At 39.2% G+C, this 24,964-nt stretch overlaps 1 protein-coding gene and 1 long non-coding RNA gene across 8 annotated transcripts in view; one reads left to right on the top strand and one right to left on the bottom strand.

Moving 5' to 3' along the window:
* Window positions 1-23,467, top strand: part of RORA (RAR related orphan receptor A) — a 706,076-nt gene extending 682,609 nt beyond the window's left edge. For all 3 annotated transcript variants that reach the window (XM_032341460.1, XM_032341461.1, XM_032341462.1), the window contains 8 exons: window positions 1,301-1,442; window positions 4,688-5,083; window positions 10,762-10,883; window positions 12,365-12,497; window positions 13,568-13,675; window positions 15,416-15,526; window positions 16,459-16,571; window positions 18,180-23,467. In XM_032341460.1, coding sequence (XP_032197351.1) covers window positions 1,301-1,442; window positions 4,688-5,083; window positions 10,762-10,883; window positions 12,365-12,497; window positions 13,568-13,675; window positions 15,416-15,526; window positions 16,459-16,571; window positions 18,180-18,344 — 1,290 coding nt within the window. In that variant the 3' untranslated portion in view covers window positions 18,345-23,467. The remainder of the gene's footprint in view (window positions 1-1,300; window positions 1,443-4,687; window positions 5,084-10,761; window positions 10,884-12,364; window positions 12,498-13,567; window positions 13,676-15,415; window positions 15,527-16,458; window positions 16,572-18,179) is intronic.
* Window positions 1-24,964, bottom strand: part of LOC116589818 — a 36,188-nt gene that overhangs the window by 8,331 nt on the left and 2,893 nt on the right. For 2 of the 5 annotated variants that reach the window (XR_004285409.1, XR_004285410.1), the window contains exon 2: window positions 23,493-23,628. This is a non-coding gene — a long non-coding RNA (uncharacterized LOC116589818). Of the gene's footprint in view, window positions 1-1,813; window positions 2,925-5,077; window positions 6,563-22,517; window positions 23,629-24,964 lie in introns of those variants that run through there. The other 3 variants (XR_004285408.1, XR_004285411.1, XR_004285407.1) reach the window with 3 other exon arrangements.

Below are 24,964 nucleotides of genomic sequence, written 5' to 3'. Positions count from 1 at the left end.
GCAAAACTTACTCTAAAAGATGACCGAAAGGAAAATGTGCAGCTTTAGGGAAAGGATGAACATGGAACATTAATGATGTAGAAAGGATCCAGCTCAAGAAGTTAGCAAGAGTGAATGAATGAAAACGTGAATGAATACATGAAATCCTTGAGGTCAGTAGCTCCTCAGGCATCTTTGCATACCCTCTCATTTCCAAAACAACGCTTAACAAGTAAGTGGAGGGTACACCTGGGTGACTTAGTTAAGTGTCAGACTCTTGATTTCAGCTCAGGTCACAATCTCATGGGTCCTGGGATCAAGCCCAGAGTTGGACTCCATGCTCAGCAGGGAGCCTGCTTGAGATTCTCTTCCCCTTCCTTCTCCCCCTCGCCCATTGACTCATGCTCACTGAGTCTCTCTCTCAAATAAATAAATAAATCTTTATTTTATATATTTATTTATTTGACAAAGAGAGAGAGACAGCAAGAGAGGGAACACAAGCAGAGGGGTAGGAGAGGAAAAAGCAGACTTCCTGCCAAGCAGGGAGCCCAACATGGGGCTGGATCCCAGGACCCTGGGATAATGACCTGAGCCAAAGGCAGATGCTTAACAACTGAGCCACCCAGGTGCCCCAGGAAATCTTAACTTAAAACAAACAAACAAAAAGGCAAGGAAATGGAACTCGAGGAACATGGGATTATATTTGTTAAAGACTATGACTCTGAACTCAAGGGTTGACGAGTATTCCCATTCTGATTTATCTGCCAAGATAATCCATCCAAGTGTCATTTAAGTTCTTGGGGCAGGAGAGTCTGTCTCAGGGAATGCAAGATGTGTGGAGTGTGGTAGACAGAGTTCAGTGGGCTAGGAGAGATAACCCAGGATATCAAGATTGCAGCCATCATGAGTTATACTGAGGCAGGATTTTCCATACCTCTGGACATTCCAGAGAAATGTTTTGTTTATTCCACTAAAAATATTTTGGAGATAAAGATTAAAGATAAGTGCCTTGGTACCAATCTATCAAGCACATGGTTTGCTTAGCAGAAGTCAAGAACAGGGCCTAATCACACAGGCAGCCATCTGTTGGATTTAAAGAAAGTTTCACATGTGTAAGGGATAGAGGATTAGGCTCTAGAGATCAGTTTTGCCCAAGAAAAATAAGTGGCTTTAATGTCATTAGTGGCCTCCTGGATGATCTGCCATAACTTTTTAATTCTCCATTAAACATTAATGCCGTTCAGTGCTTAGTGTACTGCCTTTAGTATCATACAGCTCACACTGACACTAACCTGTTTTATATTTTATAACTGAATCACAGGGCTTTTTCAGGAGAAGTCAGCAGAGCAATGCCACCTACTCCTGTCCTCGTCAGAAGAACTGTTTGATTGATCGAACCAGTAGAAACCGCTGCCAACACTGTCGATTACAGAAATGCCTTGCCGTAGGGATGTCTCGAGATGGTGAGCACTCGTAGTTTGAGTTGTACAGTAGCATGGGCTTGTGAAAGTGCCTTCTGAGCCCTGGACCCAGATCTGCCCCTCCCCCACTCCACCTCACCTCTGGAGGCCTTGTGGAACCCATAACAGTTACTTCCTCCTCTGTAGTGCACTGGAGCCCACTGGGGTTGGGGGTGGCATGGCAGAGAAGCACCTGTGTGGTCAGAACACCTTCCTATTTTAGACCTTTAAGATGTTACAGGTTGATGAATTGATTGAAGGGACATGTCATCTGAGGGCCTTAATAAATATACCTCTTACAGACATTGTCCCCAGTAAGAAACACAAGCCAGAGCTAACTGTTAAGGCTAATTATTAGTGCTTTACACTAACTAGTAAAGCTTATTGGCAGTTGGAATGAATTAGTTTTTATGTTAACTGGATAGTTTGAATCACAAATCAAAATCACGTATTTAGGGGGTTTCTTTAAATTTTTTATTACGTTATTCAATTTTAATTCCAGTGTAGTTAACATACAGTGTTATATTAATTTCAGGTATACGATACAGTGTGGTGACATTTCCATACACTCCTTAAAGCCCACTGACTATTTCAGCCGTCTCCCAGCCCTCCTCCTCTCTGATATGCTTTATTTTAAAAGGGTACCCTCAATTAAAGTTATTATTTCCTTCTCCGACAAGAATATTGTTTACTTAGGGCAAACTTCGGAATACACAGTTCTATAGGATATATGTAAGACATTCCATCCGAGAAAAATAGAATATACATTTTCCTCAAGTACACGCAGACAAATCCCCTGGTTAAGTCATATGAAAGGAGACATAACGAATATCACAAATTGAAATCACACTAAGCATATTTTCCAACTATAATGGTAAAAACTAAAGATCAACAATAAAACAAAGCTGGGAAATCCACAATGTATACATTAAATAATTAATATATAAAAACTATACAACAACAGTACTGTACAAGCAGTGACCAGACAAGAAATCAAATGGCAAATCAAAATATGTCTCAAAACAAAAGAGAAAGTCCCATACTTGTACATACAGAATGTGTGAAAACAGTGCAAATCATGGCACAAAGACAAATGTTCTTTTCCTTAAAAGAAGCTATTTAAAGAAATAGAGGCCATCTATCGTGCAATTGCCAAACATTTCAAGATCTTCCTGGAAAACTATCTTAAGTGCGTGGAATAATCAACACCAGATTTCAAGACAGTTACTCTTATACAAGGAAACTGGGCAGAAAGTATAGTGGGTACATTTTAGGACTTTTACGAACATACAAGCTGGCTCTCTTAAGAGATCCCCTTGAAGGAAACATCTCTTCCAGTGGAATCTCAGCCTGTGGAAAATATTTCAGAATGCTGGGCAGGCGTTCTGAAAGCCTGCCTTCCCCATGATCAGATGTTCTTGGGGCCTGTAGACCAGCCCAGGCACGAGCTGTGATACACGTCAGTAGTGGTGCACGGGATGGCCACTAAGAATATGTAGGAACAAAAATTAAGTTTGGGGCATTGGAAGATGCAAGTCACAGAACTTACATACTCAGAAATGCCTGTGATAGGCAGTTCTGCGGATTTCATCTTTCAGAGGCACTAAACCAACAAAGTCAGGCATATCTCTTATATATGAACTTATATGCTAAGGTCACAAGTTGTGTGTGTGTTTTTAGTTGTGTGTGTGTTTTTGGTTGTGTGTGCGTTTTTGGTTGTGTGTGCGTTTTTGGTTGTGTGTGTGTTTTTAGTTGTGTGTGTGTTTTCTCAAGAACTGACCCTCTCATTTCATTTATAGTATAATTACTCTTGTTGATATTAAGGCAAAAGTTAAAACACAATTCAGAGTATTAGCAGAATGAGTTTCACCTATGGTTGTCAATCCCTCTGGGAGTTCTGGAGTAGTCTTTTAAAAAAAAAGGGGGGGGTACCTTCAGTATGCCTCTTGGAGATTTTGCACAGAGGTAGCAAGGCATGTTATGGGCTTGATGTGAATGTTGGGGCGTGTACAATGACAGGCCTGAAATCCGAGCCTAGAGTGGCCTGATTGCTGCCTAACCAGCCCCAACTTTGTTACCGGAGCTGTGGACTCTGGAAATTGATCAGGATCCCACTCATATGTTTCCTGTGTGTAAAGGGACAGCACGTTCTCCTTGGCAGGACACAAATCTCCCAGGTGGTTGTCTCTGGTTCCCAACTTCCATCTCTCTTGGCCTCCTGCCCCTAGACTCGTAGAATTATAATGATGGTCAAATAGATGAGTTCATCCACCCAGTCGGGTATAAATGTGACCATAATCAACTACGGGGTCTTTGTCCTTCCAGCTGAGGCTTTCTCTGCATACAGAGAATTGGGCTGAGAGACCGTGGGTTAGTGAGAGAGTTCAGACCAGGAAATCATAAGGTTCTTTTATCAATTATCTCACGTTTTAGGAGAGAGCATTTGGGATTCTGAATGAACAGGAAAGGTACTACACTCATTGTTCCACTTTAAATATGGGGACACATCACAAGGAGAAACACTGAGAACACAAATTAGCCCAATAGGGAAATTTACACAGTGTTTGCTCTTCCCCAGATTCTGATACTCTGTTTACTTGAGGGTAAATAAGAAGAGAAAAAGTCACTTAAAGGTGGGCCTGAGGGTTCCACAGGGTTCAGCGTGACCCAGGAGGAGGAAAGTGAGGGATTCTTATGTCATGTAGACTCAGAGATAAAAATCAGGGAATTGCAAAGGCCTTCATTGCTGCAGTCTCACAGCAAAGCCCCAGATTTGGCTGTTTGATTAGGAGGGAAAAATGAATGAATGAAATGAATGGAAGTTGAGGTTCAGCTGCTTGTGCCTCAGTGTACCCCCATGACTCTGCATCCCTGCACATCAGTCTGAAACCCTGGGAAGAGAAAGAGGTGGTCAAGGTAAGCGGCATGGGCGGAGAACACACAAGCCCATCAAGTCACACATCAGTGGTTCCCGCTGAGCGTCGGGTTATGTGCCAGCAGGAGGACATACGTGGTCATTGCCCTTGCACCAGTCCTGGGTCTGGTTCTGAAACATAGCTCCTCTGGGATGTGGAGCAAGCCTGTGTGGGGTGGGACCGTTTTCACCTCTGGATCATGTCCTTATTTTTGTGGCGATGTGGTTTTTGATTGAGATTGTCTGAGACTTAAAAGGAACCCCCAACGCATGCTGGAGAGAATAATAAAGAAAAGCATATTGTATATGGTGTGGTCTGGCTTTTCTCTTCCAGCTGTAAAATTTGGCCGGATGTCAAAAAAGCAAAGAGACAGCTTGTACGCAGAAGTACAAAAACACCGGATGCAGCAGCAGCAGCGAGACCACCAACAGCAGCCTGGAGAGGCCGAGCCGCTGACTCCCACCTACAACATCTCGGCCAACGGGCTCACCGAGCTTCATGAGGACCTCAGCAACTACATCGACGGGCACACCCCGGAGGGAAGCAAGGCAGACTCTGCTGTCAGCAGCTTCTACCTGGACATACAGCCTTCCCCAGACCAGTCAGGTCTTGATATCAATGGAATCAAACCAGAACCAATATGTGACTACACACCAGCATCAGGCTTCTTTCCCTACTGTTCTTTCACCAACGGAGAGACGTCCCCAACTGTGTCCATGGCAGAATTAGGTAATGGCCTCCACGTGTCCATTGGGACGCGTCTCTTCTGCCCTTTCAAGTAAATGGGATGTGTTTGACTTTCCTCTAATGAGTTACATTATTAGAATGATACTAGAAGAGCAGTTCACCTCTACTATTTGGACCCCTTCAAAGTTCCACCGTGCCCCCTCGCTTTCGATTGTCCTGTTTCCTGTCGCATACCAGGAAACACGTTGACCTGTCCGTATCAGAGATGGGGCAGCGTGAACTTGAAGCAGCCTTTAAATGCCACAGAAACTGTAAACTCAGGGAATGACCCCATTAACTTTGTTCATTATTTCCTTTAGTTATTGTCCAGGTGTTGCTTTACACCTGAAGTCATAGAAATGGCAGCCCACCCACTGGGCCTGGGCCATACACAGTTTTGGACCCATGCAGAGTTTTAAATATTTTTGAACTGGTTGCTAAAGTTTTAAACCTAGACAGTCCTGCTTCAAAGTTCAGATTTTCAGCTTCTTGTGAGAAGGGGAAAATGACATAGTTCTACTGGGCCAGCACTGGTGAATGGCAACAACCAATTGGTACCAGTAAAGCCCTAACACCTTGACATGTCTTCCCATTTTATATCGCTGCCCAGCTCCTGTAGACATCTAGGTTTTTCCAACCCTACGAATGTTAAAGGGAAATTGGCTTCTTTATTTTCCAAAATTGTTTGGTGATGGATATTGGTAACAAAACTGATAGAGTTCATAGAAAACTCACCAGGCAAAAACAAACAAATCTGACATCTCCTTAATCCTGTGTGACATTGTTGCTTTTTGGGAGATGTGACCTAGAAATGTTGGTAGAACACAGACACTGGAAGACTTGCCATTTACAGAAAGTTGTGTTAGCAACCCCTGTTACAACATTTGATCGATTTTTAGGTCCAACACTATTATTAGAGAAACTTGGATAAGAAACTTTGCAGTGTTAGAATGTGACGTGCTCCTCCCCGTGACTCCTCACACAAGGTTATAGTCCTTTGGGATATTTCAATTAGTTGCTGTGGAGGTGACTAACTTAACACGAGGAGAGAATGAAGACTTCAGATGGAAAAGAACCAGCAGGTTCTGACTTGAGCACAGACACCCTTAGTTCACAGAAATAACAGTTGTGTTCTTTAGATGGTTTCTCCACCTCTGTACTCCATAAAACATTTTTTAAGTGAAATTTATATTTCCAGTAAAATCTTTCTCCAAATAGAACAAATTGAATGTTCTTGATGGTTTTTACACAAGTACCTCTTTATGGGTCTAAATTTAAATCCTCAAGAGCAGGGACATTTTAAGCTTGGTCTTTAACCACTGAACAGCATTAAAGGTGGATTTCAGCTCTTTTGATTAACAGAGGAACCTCTGAACTAGAAGCCAAGCTGAGCAGAGGTAGGTTTGATATTTTTTTCTTGAACTAGAACAAAAACCTTCCGTTTTTGTCGTGAAATCTTGGTTGGCCGCGACTTAAGCAGAACTGTAATGAAAGTAAAATTTTCAGAAATGAGTAAGGATTTGATTGAAAGCTGACATGATATCATGAAAAATGACCTGGCTCACTTTCAGTTTGCTTCCACCTTATCATAAATACTAGCAAATCTGTCCTGTTTGCTTGTCAAACGTTCAGCCCCAAAATAAATCCATAGGGCTTAGCCAAAGCATTGCCCTTAAATATGGCCCTTTGGCTAAGCGTGTACTAATACTTGAGTGGGTCCAGAAATGGAAAAGCCAATGCCTCTTGGGCCGTCTGGTCAGTGTCTCTTCTACATCTCCCACTGCAGTCTGGGAGCCCTGTGCCCTCAAATGTTCTCCATGCTCTCCTAAATTGGGAGCTTTTTACGTGTCTTTTGGCATTTTTCTGGATCAGTAAAATTAATTCATCACTGGGATTAGTCCCAAACCCAAAACTAAATAAGAATTTGTCTAAAAAGAATATAATTGGATTCTAATTTTCTTTCCCATTTACCTGTACAAAATATTTGGAGGAATTGAGCAACATAGAGGTGGCCAAAGATGTTGCTGGTCCTTCTTCAAAGCTATCTGGGGTTTCCTAGTATTTCCTTTGGGGCCTCAAATCCTGCTATTTTTTCCCCCCAATTCCAGTACGTTAACATACAGAGTTTTATTAGTTTCAGGTGAACAATATAGTGATTCCAGTCTTTCTGTCTTTTTAATGATGTTAACTTCATTTTAGGCAAAATTTTGTCATCAGATTTTAAACAAATGAAACCAATTATACAGTTGGAAAATAAATTGTAAATTGACATATCTTAACCGCAATTCTCTCTTTCAATAATAGTGTCTACAATCCATTACTTTTAGTGGCAATACATCTGCATTCCTGGCTAGGAAATTTTGCCCTTAAGGTACAATTAGTACCAGAAATATACATTCCAGATAAATAATCTTGGTTCGCTTAAAAAAAAAGCTAACTGCACATGTCACTATAATTGATAACTAAAGCCTTTTGTAGAAGAGTCAAGTGATTATTGGACAAAGCACTGGTCAAGAAGTCAACTTATATGTTTTGTGGTCCTAGGTTTGCTATAGGTTGTGTAACCCACTATAAGTCATGTACCTCTGCAAGCTGTAGTTTCCCTACTTACAGAATATAATGATGAAGAACAGACTGGCCCCAAATTATGTATGTTTCAATCACTTGCCAGTTGCCCACTATTATACCTTGAAAAAGTCACTTAACCTCACTTGGTTTCATCATCTGTAAAAGGGAGATAATACCAGCACTTTCCTCCCAGAATTGTTATGAAGATGAAGAAAATATACATATTCAGAATATATGTATATAGATATATATGTATATATATGTATATATACATATATATATATATGGAGCTACCACGTAGTAAATGCTATTAAACATTATTAATGGTGTTACTGAGGAGAGGCTGGACTATCTAAAGTTCCTTTCCACTGTGAAAATCTGTGACTAACTCAGAAGTCAGGAAATTCCATCTGAAGTACCTAGACCTTAGCTGTGTTGAAAAAACAATCATGGTTGGGAAGATGAACTGATTTGTCCATCACAAAGTGAGTTTATCTGCTGAGCACAGACCAGAAACCAGGTCTCCTAACGCCTAGTTCCATGGTATTTCACTATTCCAGAGTGTTTCTCTAAGAGACCACACTAACTTAACTTTTGCTCAGTCTGACCATATTGTCCTTTGCTGAAATGGAGATTTAAAAATAGTAAAGTGTCTGAAATCTTACACTTGCCAAATCAACTGTGAATTGTAATCAAAGGCGGTTGGTGAGAATGCAGCCACTGCCCTCTACTGGTATGACATGTACATTACGCTATTCCTTGTCTGTCTTCCCAAAGGTGGGCTCAAATAGGTAGGGGTGGATGGGAACAATTTTTAAGATGAAGTAAGATGCTGACCATATTAACTGGAAAAGAAGCATGATCTGGAAGGGAATACTATGTGCTTCTTACCATTCGTCACCTCATAGGATCCCCCAGCTTCCCTGCAAACACTTCATTTTCATTTTATTTAGTATCTGCAAAAATTGGTTTACTATATACACATTTGTTTTCCTGATTCTGACTCATTGTTTTCGTCTTTACTGCCCCCTTCTCTCCACAAGCATCACTGATTCTAAGACACATAAATTGCTGGCTTCTCCCTCTTTTGGTCACTGTCTTTCTGTTTCTTTCTTTTAATTTTTTTCTTCTGTTTATGTTTTATTTTCCTGGTATTTATTTATATTGTGTTCATGCCTGTGTGCTGCCAAATAGGGCTGTTAAGATTTATTGTGTTTCAGTGTTTCTAAGGAGACTCTAGTTTCAAGCTTCATTTAGGTGAACCCACTCTGTTTTCACACAAACAAGTCTGAATCTGTTTGCCGAAAGCAGTGACAAATTTCCAAACAGACCCTCTTACTAGTGTTGCCAAGTTTTCATTCAGCACCATTCTTTTAAATGGCTTTTCCTGTTATGTAATCAGGACCCTAGAAGAAGATCCCTTTGGGATATGGTTTCATATTCATGGAATCTTGTCAGTGCCCCTTAAAATACTTGCATTGTCCTTCCCTTCCATAATGTTTATTACTGACCTACCTAAAGCGCTTAGTCCTGCCCACACGGGTTGCAGCAGCCTTTCGCTGGTACTCCCAGCTCCAGCCTCTGCTGGAGTCCACCAGTCACAAAACTGCTTGTTCTGTTGCCCCACATACAGCCTTCTGTGTGCCAGCTCCCCCTAGATAATTCCACTGACTCCTTAAGCAGGTCCAAACCTTAATCCTAATATTTGAGATTCTCCAGAATGTGGACCCTTACCTACTCATGCTTTTGTTTGGGTGCTATCACTTTTTTTTTTTTTTTAAGATTTTATTTATTTATTTGACAGACAGAGATCACAAGTAGACAGAGAGGCAGGCAGAGAGAGGAAGGGAAGCAGGCTCCCCGCTGAGCAGAGAGCCCGATGCAGGGCTCGATCCCAGGACCCTGAGACCATGACCTGAGCCGAAGGCAGAGGCTTTAGCCCACCGAGCCACCCAGGCGCCCCTGGGTGCTATCACTTTATCACACATCTGCCTGTCCCCTATGAATGCCATTATTTGCTCCTTCATCTATCATCCCTAGAATGTGGAACCAGCTCGCCTCTTCACACTGCTGTCCACTGCCTGCCAAATCTTCCCTTTCCTTCAGGGTCCACTTCAGATGTTTCTCTCCTGCCAAGAAGCATCCTCTAATTCTCTTTATCTTTCCCTTCCATGACAGAACCTGTTCTCTATTTTATCTTCTGATGTAATTCAAGTTGATGCTTTATTGTCTAATGTCTTGAATTGTCCTTTCAGTATTCCCATACATGTTCATCAGATTATAAGTTCCTAGAGAAACTTTTTAGGCATCTAGTTGTTTTAATATCCTCAAACTACCTACGTTCCAGTATAATTAGAACAAATGTTTACGTAGTGTGTACTAGGTAACCCTCACTGTTCTAAGCGCTCAACTCATTTAATTCTCGCAAGGCCTATGAAGTAGATACTGTTTCCCTCATTTTGCAAGTGAGGAAACCAAAGCACAGAGAGGCTGAGTAACATACCCAAGATCATACAGCTGGTAGGTACAAGAGCTGAGTTTCATACACTGGCTCTCTGGTGCCAGAGTCCATCTCTTAACCACCCCCCTACATATAGTGACATAATGGGCCCTCAGTAATGCTTGTTGTACTGTTTGCTGGCAAAATAAAAGAAATAACAGTTGTTTTCACGAAAGCATACTATTTCCTAATTTTTCAAGAGTAATCCTCCCCAGGTCAATGTCTCTTCATAAAAATGCCAAGAATAGGCTGTGTTGGTCATTTCCCACACCTATCTGGGCTAATAATTGTTCATTCCCAGACATTGGTGTAAAGCCACAGAAGAAGGTCAAGGTCAGGAGGGTCTTTGAAGTCACCGAGACTTATTGCTAGGTATTGGCGTTGCCTGTCCTTCATCTTCATGTTCCAAAATATAGAATAGTTCCAAATTGCTTATTTAAAAATATAAAGATGATTGAAACTGGTTCAGCATGTTGCTTTGTACTTGTTACTTTTTATTTACCTTTATTTTCTTACTTGTTACTTTTTAAACCAAATGTTAAGCAGGGAAAACCCTGATTATCTGGAGAAGAGCTTGGCTTTTCATGTTTATGATCTCCTGTTTTCTCCTTAGAACACCTTGCACAGAATATATCTAAATCACATCTGGAAACTTGCCAATACTTGAGAGAAGAGCTCCAGCAGATAACGTGGCAGACCTTTCTGCAGGAGGAGATCGAGAGCTACCAAAACAAGGTATATACTCTGAAGATTTGTACCCAGGTTTGAGACAAGAGTGGGAAGGGTGTTTATGCAGGACATCTGTTGAAGAATACAGACTAGAGAGTGACTGTCTTTCATCAGATATCAGATTTCTGTTTAAAATCTTTATTTTAGAGATGATCATATACTTGGGACTTTGTTGTCTTTCTGAGGTGCAAGTGTGTGAAATTCCAGCAATAACAAACAAATTTTCTCAGGCCGATGGCTATATACACGTATCTCCTATCATTTGGCAATGGGGGGTAGAGGAAGCAGTGTCCAAAAGCCCGAATTAATTGAGAGTTGTCCTGATACCACGGTGGAAGATTTCAAGGTCTGGAAGTTGACGTAAAATAATCTCAGCCTCAGAGGTTTAGAGGATGTGTGCAAAAGGTTTGGAAGCTATTCTCATAACTCCAGTCTGAACCTAGCAATGTGCAACCGACAAACGGTGCTGCTCCTTGCCATTTTCTTTACACACTGTTCCATAAGCCACCAGAATGGGAGGGCAGGGCTGGAGAAGGGGAAGTTTCAGTTACCCATTCTGCCTTGGTAAAGGGAGATGCTGTGGTTTTCCCCAATAATTATAGAGATGTAGGCCTAGGAGGGGCAACAGGGTTTCTTCAGGCTAATCCTCCCCTTCATTTAACATATGAGGATATTAGCATCCCTTGGCGTATGGCAGGAGAGTGAAAATATCAGGACTAGATCATGATTCCTGGCTCCTAATTCAGTGTTTCCTTCACCCCATCATATTGTTGGAAATAGTATTAAGATCCATATCCCCTTGTAACTAAATGGAAGTGGGTATACAAAAGCAATTAAACAGGATAGGAATCACTTTGCCTTTGAGACAGCAGGTAACACCAGCAGTCAGCCAGTATTGTTAGAAAGGGAAACGAGAAAGCAGTAAGAAACAGGGCATGTGAAATGGGATTCCGAGTCAGAGATGCTAGGATTTGAATCCCGGCTCCAACACCTTCTAGCTGTGAAACCTCTAAGAATTTATGACCACTTATGGAAAATGGGAAAATGAAATAAGACAAGGATGTCATACAGCATCTAGCTCAAAGCAGGTGCACGATAAATGTAATTGACTCCCCTTCTCTACCTTGCCCCCAGTAAAATGGTGTTCTATTCCCCAAGGTAAGATAATTGCTCACAAGAAGATCCTACTGTGCTACTCTCCGAGGCCCAAGGGTAAAGCAGTGGCATCTGCTGCTTTTCGGACTCACAGTTGCACCTCCTTATAACATCCTCCCCCGTCCCTTTACCGCCAAAATGGTAACAGAGGAATCAGAGGAGACGAGAAGGGACTCGGAAGCAATCATTATAACCCAAATGTTGATTTTTAATCCTCTAGCTTTTTTTTAATCCATTTCCAAAGAAGGCTTTGACAAAATAGGGGCAGTTAAAAACCCCTGTGTCCGGGATACGGGTGACCATGTGTGTTGCTGTGCTTTGCTCCTCTGCAGCAGCGAGAGGTGATGTGGCAGTTGTGTGCCATCAAAATCACAGAAGCTATACAGTATGTGGTGGAGTTTGCCAAACGCATTGACGGATTTATGGAACTGTGTCAAAATGATCAAATTGTGCTTCTCAAAGCAGGTATGTGCTTTGCAAGTGAATTTTGAGATCTCTTCCTAACCTGCTTTCACCCGCCTATTAAAGAAATGCTGGGTAAGGAAGGTGTCGGGAACAGTTTTTCCCCAATAATAATAGCTCAGGTTCCTTCAGCAGCAACTGAGTCCTTTTTAATGGTTTTTGAGCTATCTGTGGAAAACATTTTGTTTCTCCTCTGAGTGAAACAATTAATTTGAAGGATACCCACTCCAGACCCTTGGGAGGTAACAGTAAGTTGTTAGGAATGTTCTCTGTGGAACTCAAAGGGACACCCCTGGTTTCTTGGTTTGTTTGTTTATGTTATTGTTTGTATGTTTATTAACCTCTAATCTATTATTTGTTTCAGGGGTACAGGTCTGTGAGTCATCAGTCTTACACAATTCACAGCACTCCCCATAGCACACACCCTCCCCAGTCCGTCCCCCAGCCACGTCATCCCTCCCACCTCCCTCCCCTCCAGCAACCCTCAGTTTGTTTCCTGAGATTGAGAGTCTCTTACGGTTTGTCCCTCTGGTTTGTTTTAATAAATATGAATCAATACGTTTTCCTGGCAACTCTGAGACTCTACTGCAAGACAGAAGAATGCCAGAGGAGTAATTTGTAACCCCGCCTCTCTTCAGGAATATAGGGCATAGTTAGCTTGGCCATAGTTAGCTTCAGCATAAATCTTTAATTATGCTGGTAATCTGTGCCCCTTTAAATAGAGAGCTTAGGGGCACCTGGGTGGGTCATTCAGTTGGCATCTGCCTTCGGCTCAGGTCATGATCCTGGAGTCCTAGGATCGAGCCCTGCATTGGGCTCCCTGCTCAGCGGGGAGCCCTCTTCTCCCTCTGCTCCTCACCCTACTCGTGTTCTCTGTCTCACTCTCTCTGTCTCACTCTCTTTCTCTCTCAATTGAATAAAATCTTTAAAAAATAATAATAAATAGCTGATGTGACTGAGAGCCACTGGCCCTGTGGCTGCACTGAATCAGAAAGGGGTCCCTACATTAGGGCTTTCACAGTAGAGAAATATTTACCACAATAAGATAATCCACATAATTTGTCTTCACTTAGGTTCTCTAGAGGTGGTGTTTATCAGAATGTGCCGTGCCTTCGACTCTCAGAACAACACCGTGTACTTTGATGGGAAATATGCTAGCCCCGATGTCTTCAAATCCTTGGGTAAGGAAATCTGGGTGCTCGGTCTTTAAATCAGGGCCGTAGGAAAGTGTGGGAGCCCTGCCAAAGAGCTTACTGAACAGAACGGAAACTGTTATTTGGAAACAAAAATTAAAGGATTTTATGCTTATGTTACTTTATAGTCACTGCAGAAAAGTCACACAGCTCAAACAGTTTTTGTCTATAGTACATTGGAAAGTTTAGCATTTTGTTTTATCTAGTCTGTAATCGAAGAAATTTATATTGTCTAACCTTCCAGTTCCCTTGCAGATTTTAAGATTTTCATTGGATGAATTATTCAGAGAAACTAGAGGATGTAATCTGATGCATAAAATCAAGCAAAGAGTACTTCTCAAATAAAACCCATTAATAAGAATGAAATGTAGATATCAAAGAAATAAAGTATAGCTAAGTGAAACTGACATAGACTATAAAAATTATTTTGGATTTCTATAATTTAAATAAAGTGGGATATAATCATGAAGAAGAATGAAACAGTATCCAAGATAAAGTTGTTAAGTGATTTTAAAAACAATGAAATTTAAAAAAAGAAAGAAAAATAAATAAAAACAATGAAATGACAGAAGGTCTGTATACTTTAGGAAAGCTCATTACCATTTAAATGGGTATATATAATATGCAAATCTAAAAGAGTAGATACCAAACTTAACCAATCCTTTTTTTTTTTTAATATTTTATTTACTTATTTGAGAGAGGGAGAGAGAGAAAGTGTGTATGAGCAGGGGGCAGGAGCAGCAGGAGAGGGAGAAAAAGATTCCCTGATGAGCAGGGAGCCCAGCTTTTGGGTCAGTCCCACACCCTGATGTTATGACCTGAGCTGGAAGCAAGACACTTAACCAACTGAGCCACCCAGGCGGCCCCAAGCTTAACCAATCTTTTGAGAATGGATTATTAATAAGACTTTCACATTCTACATTTTTAGTTCTATAATAGCTGTAATGATTTTACGACCATACTGTGTCATTTGTTCTAATTTTTAAGGGTGGCTTAGATCAAATAGAGTAGAAAGCAAAAAATCAGTGAATGTCATGTTTCAGTTGGATTGTAGCTGCTAGACTCTGTTTTTAAGATTGCGGGTCCTTAAAGGGGCTCCTGGGTGGCTCAGTGGGTTAAAGCCTCTGCTTTTGGCTCAGGTCATGATCTCAGCGTCCTGGGATCGAGCCCCACATCGGGCTCTCTGCTCAGCAGGGAGCCTGCTTCCTCCTCTCTCTCTGCCTGCCTCTCTGCCTACTTGTGATCTCTGTCTGTCAAATAAATAAATAAAATCTTAAAAAAAAACAAAGATTGCGGGTCCTAAACTCAGGCAGCCTGGTTTTGAATATCAGGCTGTTTCTTCCTACCTGTATAAACTTAAGTCATTTTTCTCTCCAGGTCTGTTTACTCACCTCTAAAATGGGATAATAATAATAATAACAACAATAATAAAACCTCCCTCCCAGAGTTGTTGTGAGCAATATGGTTCCCAAAGGAACTTCTTAGAGTGGTACCTAATAACATGCTAACCTTGCAACAAAAGTTCATTCTCAATATTTTGAATGGTGAGGACAGTGGTGATAGTGATGATAGCTGAACAGATTTTTCTTTTAAGATTTTAAACTGTTGAACTGTAGAAATGTTATTACTATCCTCTTGGATCTTCAACTACTAGATCCCTTTTCACCTTATTCCATGTTTTTCTCCAAAATAGTAACCAAAATCTTAAACTGTCTTTGACCTTGGCAGGTTGTGAAGACTTTATTAGCTTTGTATTTGAATTTGGAAAGAGTTTATGTTCTATGCACCTGACTGAAGATGAAATTGCGTTATTTTCTGCATTTGTACTAATGTCAGCAGGTAAGATAACCAAAGAACAATGCAATGCTTTAAAAAGTGTTCAGGTAAAGATTTCTTAGAAGGTACATAAGTTTTAATGGCTCTAGAACATTCAGGTGCCTACCAAGAGAGGTTGCCACCCTTATTAAATCTAATTTTAAGTTTTATCAAACAGCAAAACGCCCCTCCCTCCACACACACACATTACCTGTTTAAGACCTCGTGCCATTCTGACAAAATCTTAAGAAATGAGAAATGAGTAAAACCCAGTCCACAGTTAACCTCCTGATATCACGAGAAATGCTCTGGTAGAGTAGGGTTGCCCTTCTTAACACGTATCTCCAAGACAACATGGTTTTTAAGACATCCTACTTTTTTTTTAAGATTTATCTGGATGTCATCCACAAGTTTATCCAAATTTAATTTATGTTTTCAACCAGTACTGCCTCCTGGGTATATTCTGTTTTGCCAATTTACTGTCATCTGTTTGGAATTCTTACACATAAAGGCTGAATTAACAACCGTTAAATCGTTTGGAGTGCTCTTGACCATCTTAGTTGCCTTGGATTCTAAGGCAATTTTCCTATTTGCCAGAAGGGCTAGCAGGATTGCTATGAGTATTTCATCCAGAAATGTAATTATTAGAAAGATTTAAGCACCCGTGGTAGTTTCATTTGCCCTTACGTGTGGCCGTAGATTTAAATATCTATCCTTTTGGAAGGAGAGGACTTTCCCCTCCTTAAAGTGTCAGTAAAAATGGAAAGATTTACCACTCTATTGTAGATCAGTTTTCCACTGCTTTAGGAGCAAATTTTGAGCATGGAGTAAAACTGGGCTATTGTTCTCTAATTCTCCACTGTGGCATAATAACCTGTGTCTAAGAGTCCAGAGGAATTGGGGTGTCCCAATACCACATAAGAGAAACACTACGAAGTATCATTTTTCATGTTTAGATCGCTCGTGGCTGCAGGAAAAGGTAAAAATTGAAAAACTGCAACAGAAAATTCAGCTAGCTCTTCAACACGTCCTGCAGAAGAATCACCGAGAAGATGGAATACTAACAAAGGTAAGAGGGAAGGGTAATGCGGTTGGCATAGCCTGAACTATATCCCTTGCCACAGGTCCTGCTGCCAGCCACCTTACAAGTCATCTTACCAGCCCCCAGAAGTACCCATAAGCAAGAGGCTACTGAAAAGAAAGAGATATCTCCATTTCAAGAAACTTGGTCGGGTCAAAATTCAGCTTAAGTTCTACTTACAATCATTGGTTGTGAAGTGTCCTGCAATAATAGGGCAATGGTAGAAAAAGTTTTTTTAAGCATTAATACATTCTGGAAATCCTCCTATTCCATCTAAGTTGTGCATAAAGCTGAGTTAATGTTCTACATTGATATAAATTAGAGAAAGAATCTTTGAATTTAGAAGGAGGAAGTTATAAAGGACTAAAACAAGCAGGATAATCACATATTCTAATATTAGTTCTATTTCCATTCCATTCATTAGTAATCAACAGAAAGTGACTTTTGTATTTTCTTCGTCTATTTCCCATTACTACCCTGTATTCAAAGCATAAGGCTTCATTTTTGCTAATTATTACTTTTTGCAATAAAAATATAATTAGGATGTCAATTTAAAATATGCTAATATTCTTCAGTGCTTGCGCTAGTAGTATGTATTCGGTCTTCGAAAATCAGCCGTATTCTTTCTAAAACTATTTTAGTTGTTCAAGAAGATTGATTTGAAGGGTTTGGGTTTCTTCTCCTGCTTTTTCTTTTCTTCTGATAGCTAAGTTAGGTCAGAGAGAGGAAGTTGAGGGTTAGTTGCTATTTTGTTTTTATTTTGCACCCGTTCAATGAGAGATGGAGGCAGGAATGGAAAATAGAAGAACCCTCCAGACCCTTACCTTCTTCTCCATCTTGCCCCAGTGCAAGGATACAATTAAGTTCTTTCATTATAGAGAGCACCTAACACATGGACAAGATCGGTCACATATGTTTCTTAGGATTGAAATAATACATCGTTTGTACAGTGTTTTGGACTTTAAAAAGCATTGTTTCAAGTTTTATTGTCTTCAACTGCTAAACGGTTGATGCTGAGACTTCCCTCCAGGCCTTCTGACTATTCTTTCTTCTGAGCCTTTTACTCAGACCCAGAATTGGTTTGTCTAAGCAAAGGTCTTTCCAGAAAGAAACTTGTCGTCATTGGAGTTGGCTAGTACAGGTTCTGCATAAAATATGTAGGGGACGCCATCATCTCCATTTGCAGTGACCTCATCTGCCCATGATTGCCTCCTTGTTCTCTTCTCTGTCACCAGACATCTTCTTTGTCCACAGCGGTGGAGGACAGGGTTGGGGATGGGAGAGCAGAAAGTATGTTTGGAGTAGGAGAAGGAGGTGAGAGGCTTGGGTTCTTATCTCAACTCTGCCACTTTTGCTTATAAACATCTTTTCAGGTTATTGTATTATTTGTCTTCAAAATTGTATTTAATGTATACCTGGTATTCTATGACATGCCTAAAATTTGTCTTTACCAATCTTCCTTCTTGGAAGATCATAGAAGCCGCTTCGAGTGTGTTTCACCTTTGTAAACAACGTTGTAAAGATCATCCAGATTCCCCGATTTTTGATGCTCATGTCTGTTCTTTCCTCACAACGTGTCCTTTCTTCCACTTACAGTTAATATGCAAGGTGTCTACATTAAGAGCCTTATGTGGACGACATACAGAAAAGCTAATGGCATTTAAAGCAATATACCCAGACATTGTACGACTTCATTTTCCTCCATTATACAAGGAGTTGTTCACTTCAGAATTTGAGCCAGCAATGCAAATTGATGGGTAAATGTATCACCTAAGCACTTCTAGAATGTCTGAAGTATAAACCATGAAAAACAACAACAAAAAAAATTAACCGAGACACTTTATATGGCCCTGCACAGACCTGGAGCGCCAACACACTGCACATCTTTTGGTGATCGGGGTCAGGCAAAGGAGGGGAAACAATGAAAACAAATAAAAGTTGAACTTGTTTTTCTCATGCATATGATTTCCATTATGCCTACAGATATGGACCCTTTTTCTGTCTCAACTTCTTGATCATTGACCTCTGTTTACAACTGAAGGAGGGTACTAAAGTCGGAGGATTTCCTTTTCTTGTAGCTCACTGCCCACAGACTTTCTGCAGAGTCACCAATCTGTCGGTAACAACAGAGAGTCCGGCAATAATCGGTGCCCGGTGTGCATAGCGGAGGTGGCGGCATGACTTTGCACAACCTGCTCTTTGTTTCATGAAGGAAGTTTTTATTTTTTTCACCGATTATTGCCAGTCAGCAGGATGGCATGAAAAGGGTCCATAGCACTAGCAACAATAGCATTATAATATATTACAGGGTAAATGGGCATGAAGACTATATATAGCTAAAAGAGATATTGTTTATATATTGTTTTAATTAATATAAAATGTAGTTACTGGTGTAGCTTTTCCTGTTGAATTGATAAGGCACTTTCATTTTGCACCTTTTTCTTTAAATGAAATGCTAGCGTGTTCACTGTCGTGTCGCATGTGCACCAGAAACACAAGTTTAACTGAGAAGGCTTGGAAGGTACGTCAGGAGGTATTTATGCTGCTGTTTACAAATTACTTTGAAAAGACTGGCTGGTCATATCTAGAAATCATGATGTGGATTATTGGTTTGTTTTTGTTTTGTTTTGTTTTGTTTTTTTTACACTTCATTTGGTATTAGAAACGGAATTCTCCCTAAATTATACTTTGCTTTTTGGTAAGCTCAAGGATAGATGTGTTTATGCTTCATACAAAGTTGAATGGTCGATTGGTGCTATGGACTTATACCATCATGCACGTTATTTTTAAAAAGCTTTTTTAAGTGCCACCTCATGGGGGTAGGGGAGGGAGGGGAGGCTCATTTCATACAATTCAGTAGATATATGGACTCATTCTCAACTTGGAATTCTTATGCTTTGAGGATAAATCAGTAACCCAAATATTTATTGGAATTCAGCTTTTATTATAAGAAGGACCCAAAGATTATATCTGGAGCAAACACACACTCCCCATGTGAGGACATGAAACATTTACTTTGTGAATGCCTATGTTCTTGGTCTAAACTAGGAACCCTAAGAGTGTATCTCAGAGTGACCTAGCTCTAGACTAGCTGCCTCTAGACGCTATAATTCTAGAATATAGTTCTCCATATTTCACAGACAATGGAGAGAAGGGCGAGGGAGTTATGCAACACTGAACCGGTTTCTCTTATTTAAATATTAAATATTTTAAGCATTCAAAGTGAAGTTGATGCTAGCCGCAAACATTTACTCTTGTATTTATCTTCAATAGAAAACTGTGGACTGTAATTTATTTTATTAAATATTTAGAAGAATGTTTGGCTTTTGTGTTCAGGTGAGAAATATTGAATGTTTTTGTTTAATTTCATTTTTTTTATTTTAATAACTCCCAGTGGGGGAAGGGAAAATGAACAGTCTGATATACAAGTGTGCATATTTTAAAAATAAGTGCCCTTTGGAAATGTCAGCATTTAGAAGATGATTTTAGTCAGTCGGGTGGGATTCAAACTTCTGGTCTGACACGAAGGACCATGGTTATATGGAAAAGGGAATATCCCATAGCATAATGGTGGGAGTTTCCAGGCAGCCCTTTATAGCCGAAAAAATGTCTCTACCCCCAGGCTCTTCCTGAATCTTCCCTAGGAACTGTGGCTCCTAATGTCAGGTGGAGCACAGCAGGGGCATCCCAGAGCCATTTACTCTGGGTTTAACCCCAACTGATTTTCTGACTTGTTTCTTGAGGGATTTGGAAAAGAGGAAGGAATTATTCACAGAGAAGTGTGTATGAAGCCTAAATAACATCTTAATTTTTATTTCAAAAATATAGTAAGGGTTTAACCATAAGTAGAAGACGAGAGTAATATCTACTTAAATTTCTTACAAGTATATTAAACTTTATGTGAGTGTTTATATAGAGAGGTAAACTAAACATATAGTATTTATATTTGGGCAAGAAGGGTGAAATCAAAATTTTAATTTAAATAAGCATAGTTCCTTTAAAGATCAATAGTATTTATACTCTGAAAAGAGTACCAAGCTTAGTTCAGTTATTTATTTGTCCATTTATTTTTCCTGTTGTTTTTCCTGTGGGGGGGCGGGTAATGTGTTGGGTCTTTTTTGGAGAGGGGGTGTTTTTTGTTTTTTGTCATTCTGAGTCACTAAATTTGGGGATGGTTTTATTAAAGTGTATTAACTTCTTTTTAACCAAAGCTTTCTGAATATGACCAGCCTCAGGTGCTAGCGCATTAAAGAGCAACTAAACCTAATTCCAGTGTCCATTTGTGAAGTGATAAGAGCTAACTGAACTTCTCTAAGGGTGAGAGAGAGCATAATGTTGAGCTTAAAAGAAATTCCTTTTCCCAGAAAGGACTTTGCATGTACCAAATGCAAAAAAAAAAAAAAGATGCTTAATCTCAGTCACACCATGGTGACATTGCTTTTAGAATAAACCAACGTACATTGACGTGATGCTGCTACCAGGTCTTTCTGAAAGAAAAGCAAGGTGAGGAAGAGCAAAATACATTGGCAGCGTAGGGACAGAGCAGGAGAGGCATGCTCAGTGAACAGAGGGAACAACTATGATTTGGATCAAAGTTGGGATCTGAAGTTAAACAATAAATTCAGTTTTAAAAAAATGGAAGTATAGAAAAGGATGTGAAAAACTCTGCATTTTTATTTTCTTCTTACAGAAACACCTGTGTGAGGACACAAACTACTTGGTAATACAGAACAGTGATTGTTAAGAGTTCTTATAATTAAAGTTTCCTAAACTTAAATATCCAGTAGTCTTTTAAAGATTGGAATCACATCATTGTTATCCCAGCTCCTATGATGCCTTTAATACAGTTTTTCCATAGAGGGTACATAAGGCTTTTTGTACAAAGCCTGAATACCTTTGGTTACAATGGTGTCAGACGGTTGCATTATATTCTGAAGAACCTGGCCTTGGTCACAATGAAAACAAAAGTGCAGATGAAAGTGCTTTTTTGGACAGTTTGCAAATTGTGTTAAAGCTATGGATTTTTTTTAAGTGTTCAGCATCCTAATTTGTGTTAAAGCTATGGATTTTTTAAAAAGTCTTCAGCATCCTAATTCACCCTTCCTAACTTAAGGAAAATATAACTTAAGACACTGCTTCTAAGTTTGGTTGTTCTTTATAGTGTGGATACCCAGATCTCTGTGAGCGTAGGGGGGTGGGCTGAGGGCCAGGTGAGAAGGGAGAGAGAGAGAGAGAGAGAGTGAGAGAGTGTGTGTGTGTGTGTGTGTGTGTGTGTGGTTTTCGTGTGTATGATGTGTGTGTGTCGGACCGCTTCTAGGCTACTAAGTGTCAATGGAAAAGAAAATGTATTCAAAATACTTAAATCAAAACTAGAAGATGGGGAAAAAAAAGATTTATTCTATACAAAGCCTTGTCTGGACCACTTTAGAGAGACTTCTATTTTTTTAACCCTTCTATAAATATTTGATGGCACTTGAAATATTCCTGCAATAAAATGTGATTTGTGTAAAGAAAAAAAAAAGATTTTGTAATGTGAAACAAAGAAAGAAAGTAATGTAATTTTCTAAAAAAAAAAATACAAACAAACAAACTTTGTATTATTTTCTTGATGGAATTTGTCTATCTGTCTTTGGAAAACTTTTTATTTCATTGAATGTGCCATAGTAGAAATATGTGTTTTTAGTTTTAGACTAAGGAATAGCTGTTTGTGTTCCGACATTCCAAAATGCAAAACAACCTAGTAGAATCTTTATTGAAAAGGTTTAAGTAGGATGTAAGCTTCTCTCATTGTTGCTTTTTTGCACATGTTCTTCATTCCTCTCTAGTGCAATATGTACATAGAGCACTTGCGGGTGTACCTTGATCCCTCAGGGAAAAAATACATATTTGTACAGTTTTGGTTTTTTGGTTTTTGTTTTTGGTTTTTTTGGTTTCTTTTTTTTTTTTTTTTTTTTTTTGGCCTTTTGTTTTTGGCTAAGGAATGTCGATTGAATCACTTGTTATTGTTGAGGGGCAGCCAGATAATAATCCTAAAGCCACTGTTTTCAAACATTTATTGTTTAAATCATGTGTCCTTCCAGTGCTATTATTTTAAGATAATAATAATAAAAAGTTATTTTCTGACAGTTCTTTGTGCTGATTGGTGAAAAAAAAAAGGGTAAATAAGCACCTTATGATTGACTTACTGTGAATGACAATCCATCTTGATATCAACAATAGAAGCCCTATCACTTTGGAGTTGGGGTTAAGAGTCAGAAACGATGTGCTCAGGGATCTTCTAAAACTCTTCAAACAGGGTGGCCAGTACTACTGGGACAAATTGTGTTTTTTATTATTAATAATAGTGATAATAATACTATCCCTCAAGGCACAAGTGAACTGTGTAGAACTGCGTGTGTGTGTGTATATGTAAACTCTTCACTCTCGCCTCATTTTGTTGAGTTCAAAACGTATGTGTTCTTCAGTCTTGTGTGGTTTAAAACGTTGAATAACTTCCAAAGCAGTATAAAGTTATGCTAGTATGTTCACAAGATAAATTAATAGGCAGTATACCAATAGAGAACATCACTTCAAGCGCAGTCCTACATACTCCATTTACCTTCCTCAAAATTCATAGCATTACATATTAGAAACTTCCCAAATCTACATGTATGCAAAAAATTGTTTAAACCAGTTATGAGAGACCTGCCTATCAGTGCAGTGAAAGAGGTAAAACTTTGAACACATTTTTTCAAATGCCAGCAAATAACTTATTTTCATTGCACTCTCCTCTAGAAGCAAACCAAAACATCCCTTTATGTAACATAGTTCTTTTACTTCTTCACTTCGAGTTTTCATCTCTTGAATCAATACAAGAGCTAACGTTTAAAGACAAAAAAAAAAAACAAAAAAAAAAACCCAAAAACCCACCTATGTAACAGTGCCATGAGCCAGCTCTTAGGGTTACTTTGGACATTTTTGCAATATAGCTTCGTTCTCATGTTTCCATGTATTTTCATGAGGTCAGTGAACCTCAGTATAATTGTTGGCTTTGATTCTTCCATACCTGGAATACACATTGAGAAGAAGCTTTTACTATTTTCTTAGCACCATAGCAGAATATAATTTGAGGAAACTTTCCATGTCATTTAAATGAAAAAGAAACTTTGACCTTGTTTTTTATAATAAAGACTATGGAAAATGGCAGAAATTTCTCTTTCTCTCTCCACTTCTATACATGTATACATATATATACATACATACGCATATATATACATACACACACACAGGTTATTGACATTTTCACATATTGTAACATGTGATTGCCATGTCTTACTTATAAAGATTGCTACAACAGAACCCTATTAAGAGAAATACAATTGCAACAGAAAAATCTTGATCTATTGCTAATAATCTATGATTCAAATCTTCATTCTACCCCTAAACACTAGTATTACTAAAGAGGTTCCACCAGATTTGATTAAAGAGGCCTTCCTCCTATTTATTCTTAAGATATGAGAAGGCTGATGACAATGTCTTTACAAAGCAAATGGTTTCACTTCTGGGTCAGTTGCTTATTTGTTGTAAGTAAGATCAGTTTTGTCAGGCTCTCAGAATAATTTTTTTAAAGTAATCCAAAAGCCTGGCTTATATATCAAGGAAATATCATAGACGGATCTCCATGTTTAACCAGACCCTCAGATCTTAGAGCAATAAATACATTCATTCAGTCATTTACTTATTTATAAATGAATGACAGAATATTCCATCCAAATAAACACAATGTTTTTTCAGCAATGCAATATAACATGGGGTCTTGCGTTAAGAAAATGCATATGACTATTTTAAACAGATGCCTATAGAATCCGTGTTTGCTGTTTACATTTAGTGTGTCTGCCACATTTTCTTTTGCTTTTTTTCCTTCTAAGAACTGAAGAAAGACAGCTTGCTATTAGCTTTGACACACTGCACATACCATTATGTTGTTCTCTAAGAGCAACTAAATTCTCTCCAGTGTTCTGTGTGTTTCCTTTCTCACTCATTATTACTTTAATATGGATGAAAACTATTTCTGGGAACTTGGTTATTATTGAACAGATTGCATATGTAAATGCAGATAATTCGTGAGCAATATAGTGAATATGATTTCACACACACAAAAAAATCTGTATGTACTGTACACATCTTCCTGAATCCAAAATTCTCTTATCCACAGTGGTTTAAAATCTCAGATAAAACAGTGGTAAATTTTTAAACATTAGGACATTAGCTGGCTGCTTCTTTAAATGTACCTGTATTGTCTGCCTGCTCCTTTTGTGGAGATGTGTTTTTGTATTGGATGTTTGGGCCAATGGGAGGCTTCAAGCTACAACATATTTTCCCAGTTTAAATATATTTAACAT

This window comes from Mustela erminea, chromosome 5 (assembly GCF_009829155.1).
Source record: "Mustela erminea isolate mMusErm1 chromosome 5, mMusErm1.Pri, whole genome shotgun sequence".
Classification (NCBI taxonomy): domain Eukaryota; kingdom Metazoa; phylum Chordata; class Mammalia; order Carnivora; family Mustelidae; genus Mustela; species Mustela erminea.
Note: the sequence above shows the minus strand (reverse complement) of the source record. Positions and strands in the feature narration are given on the sequence as shown.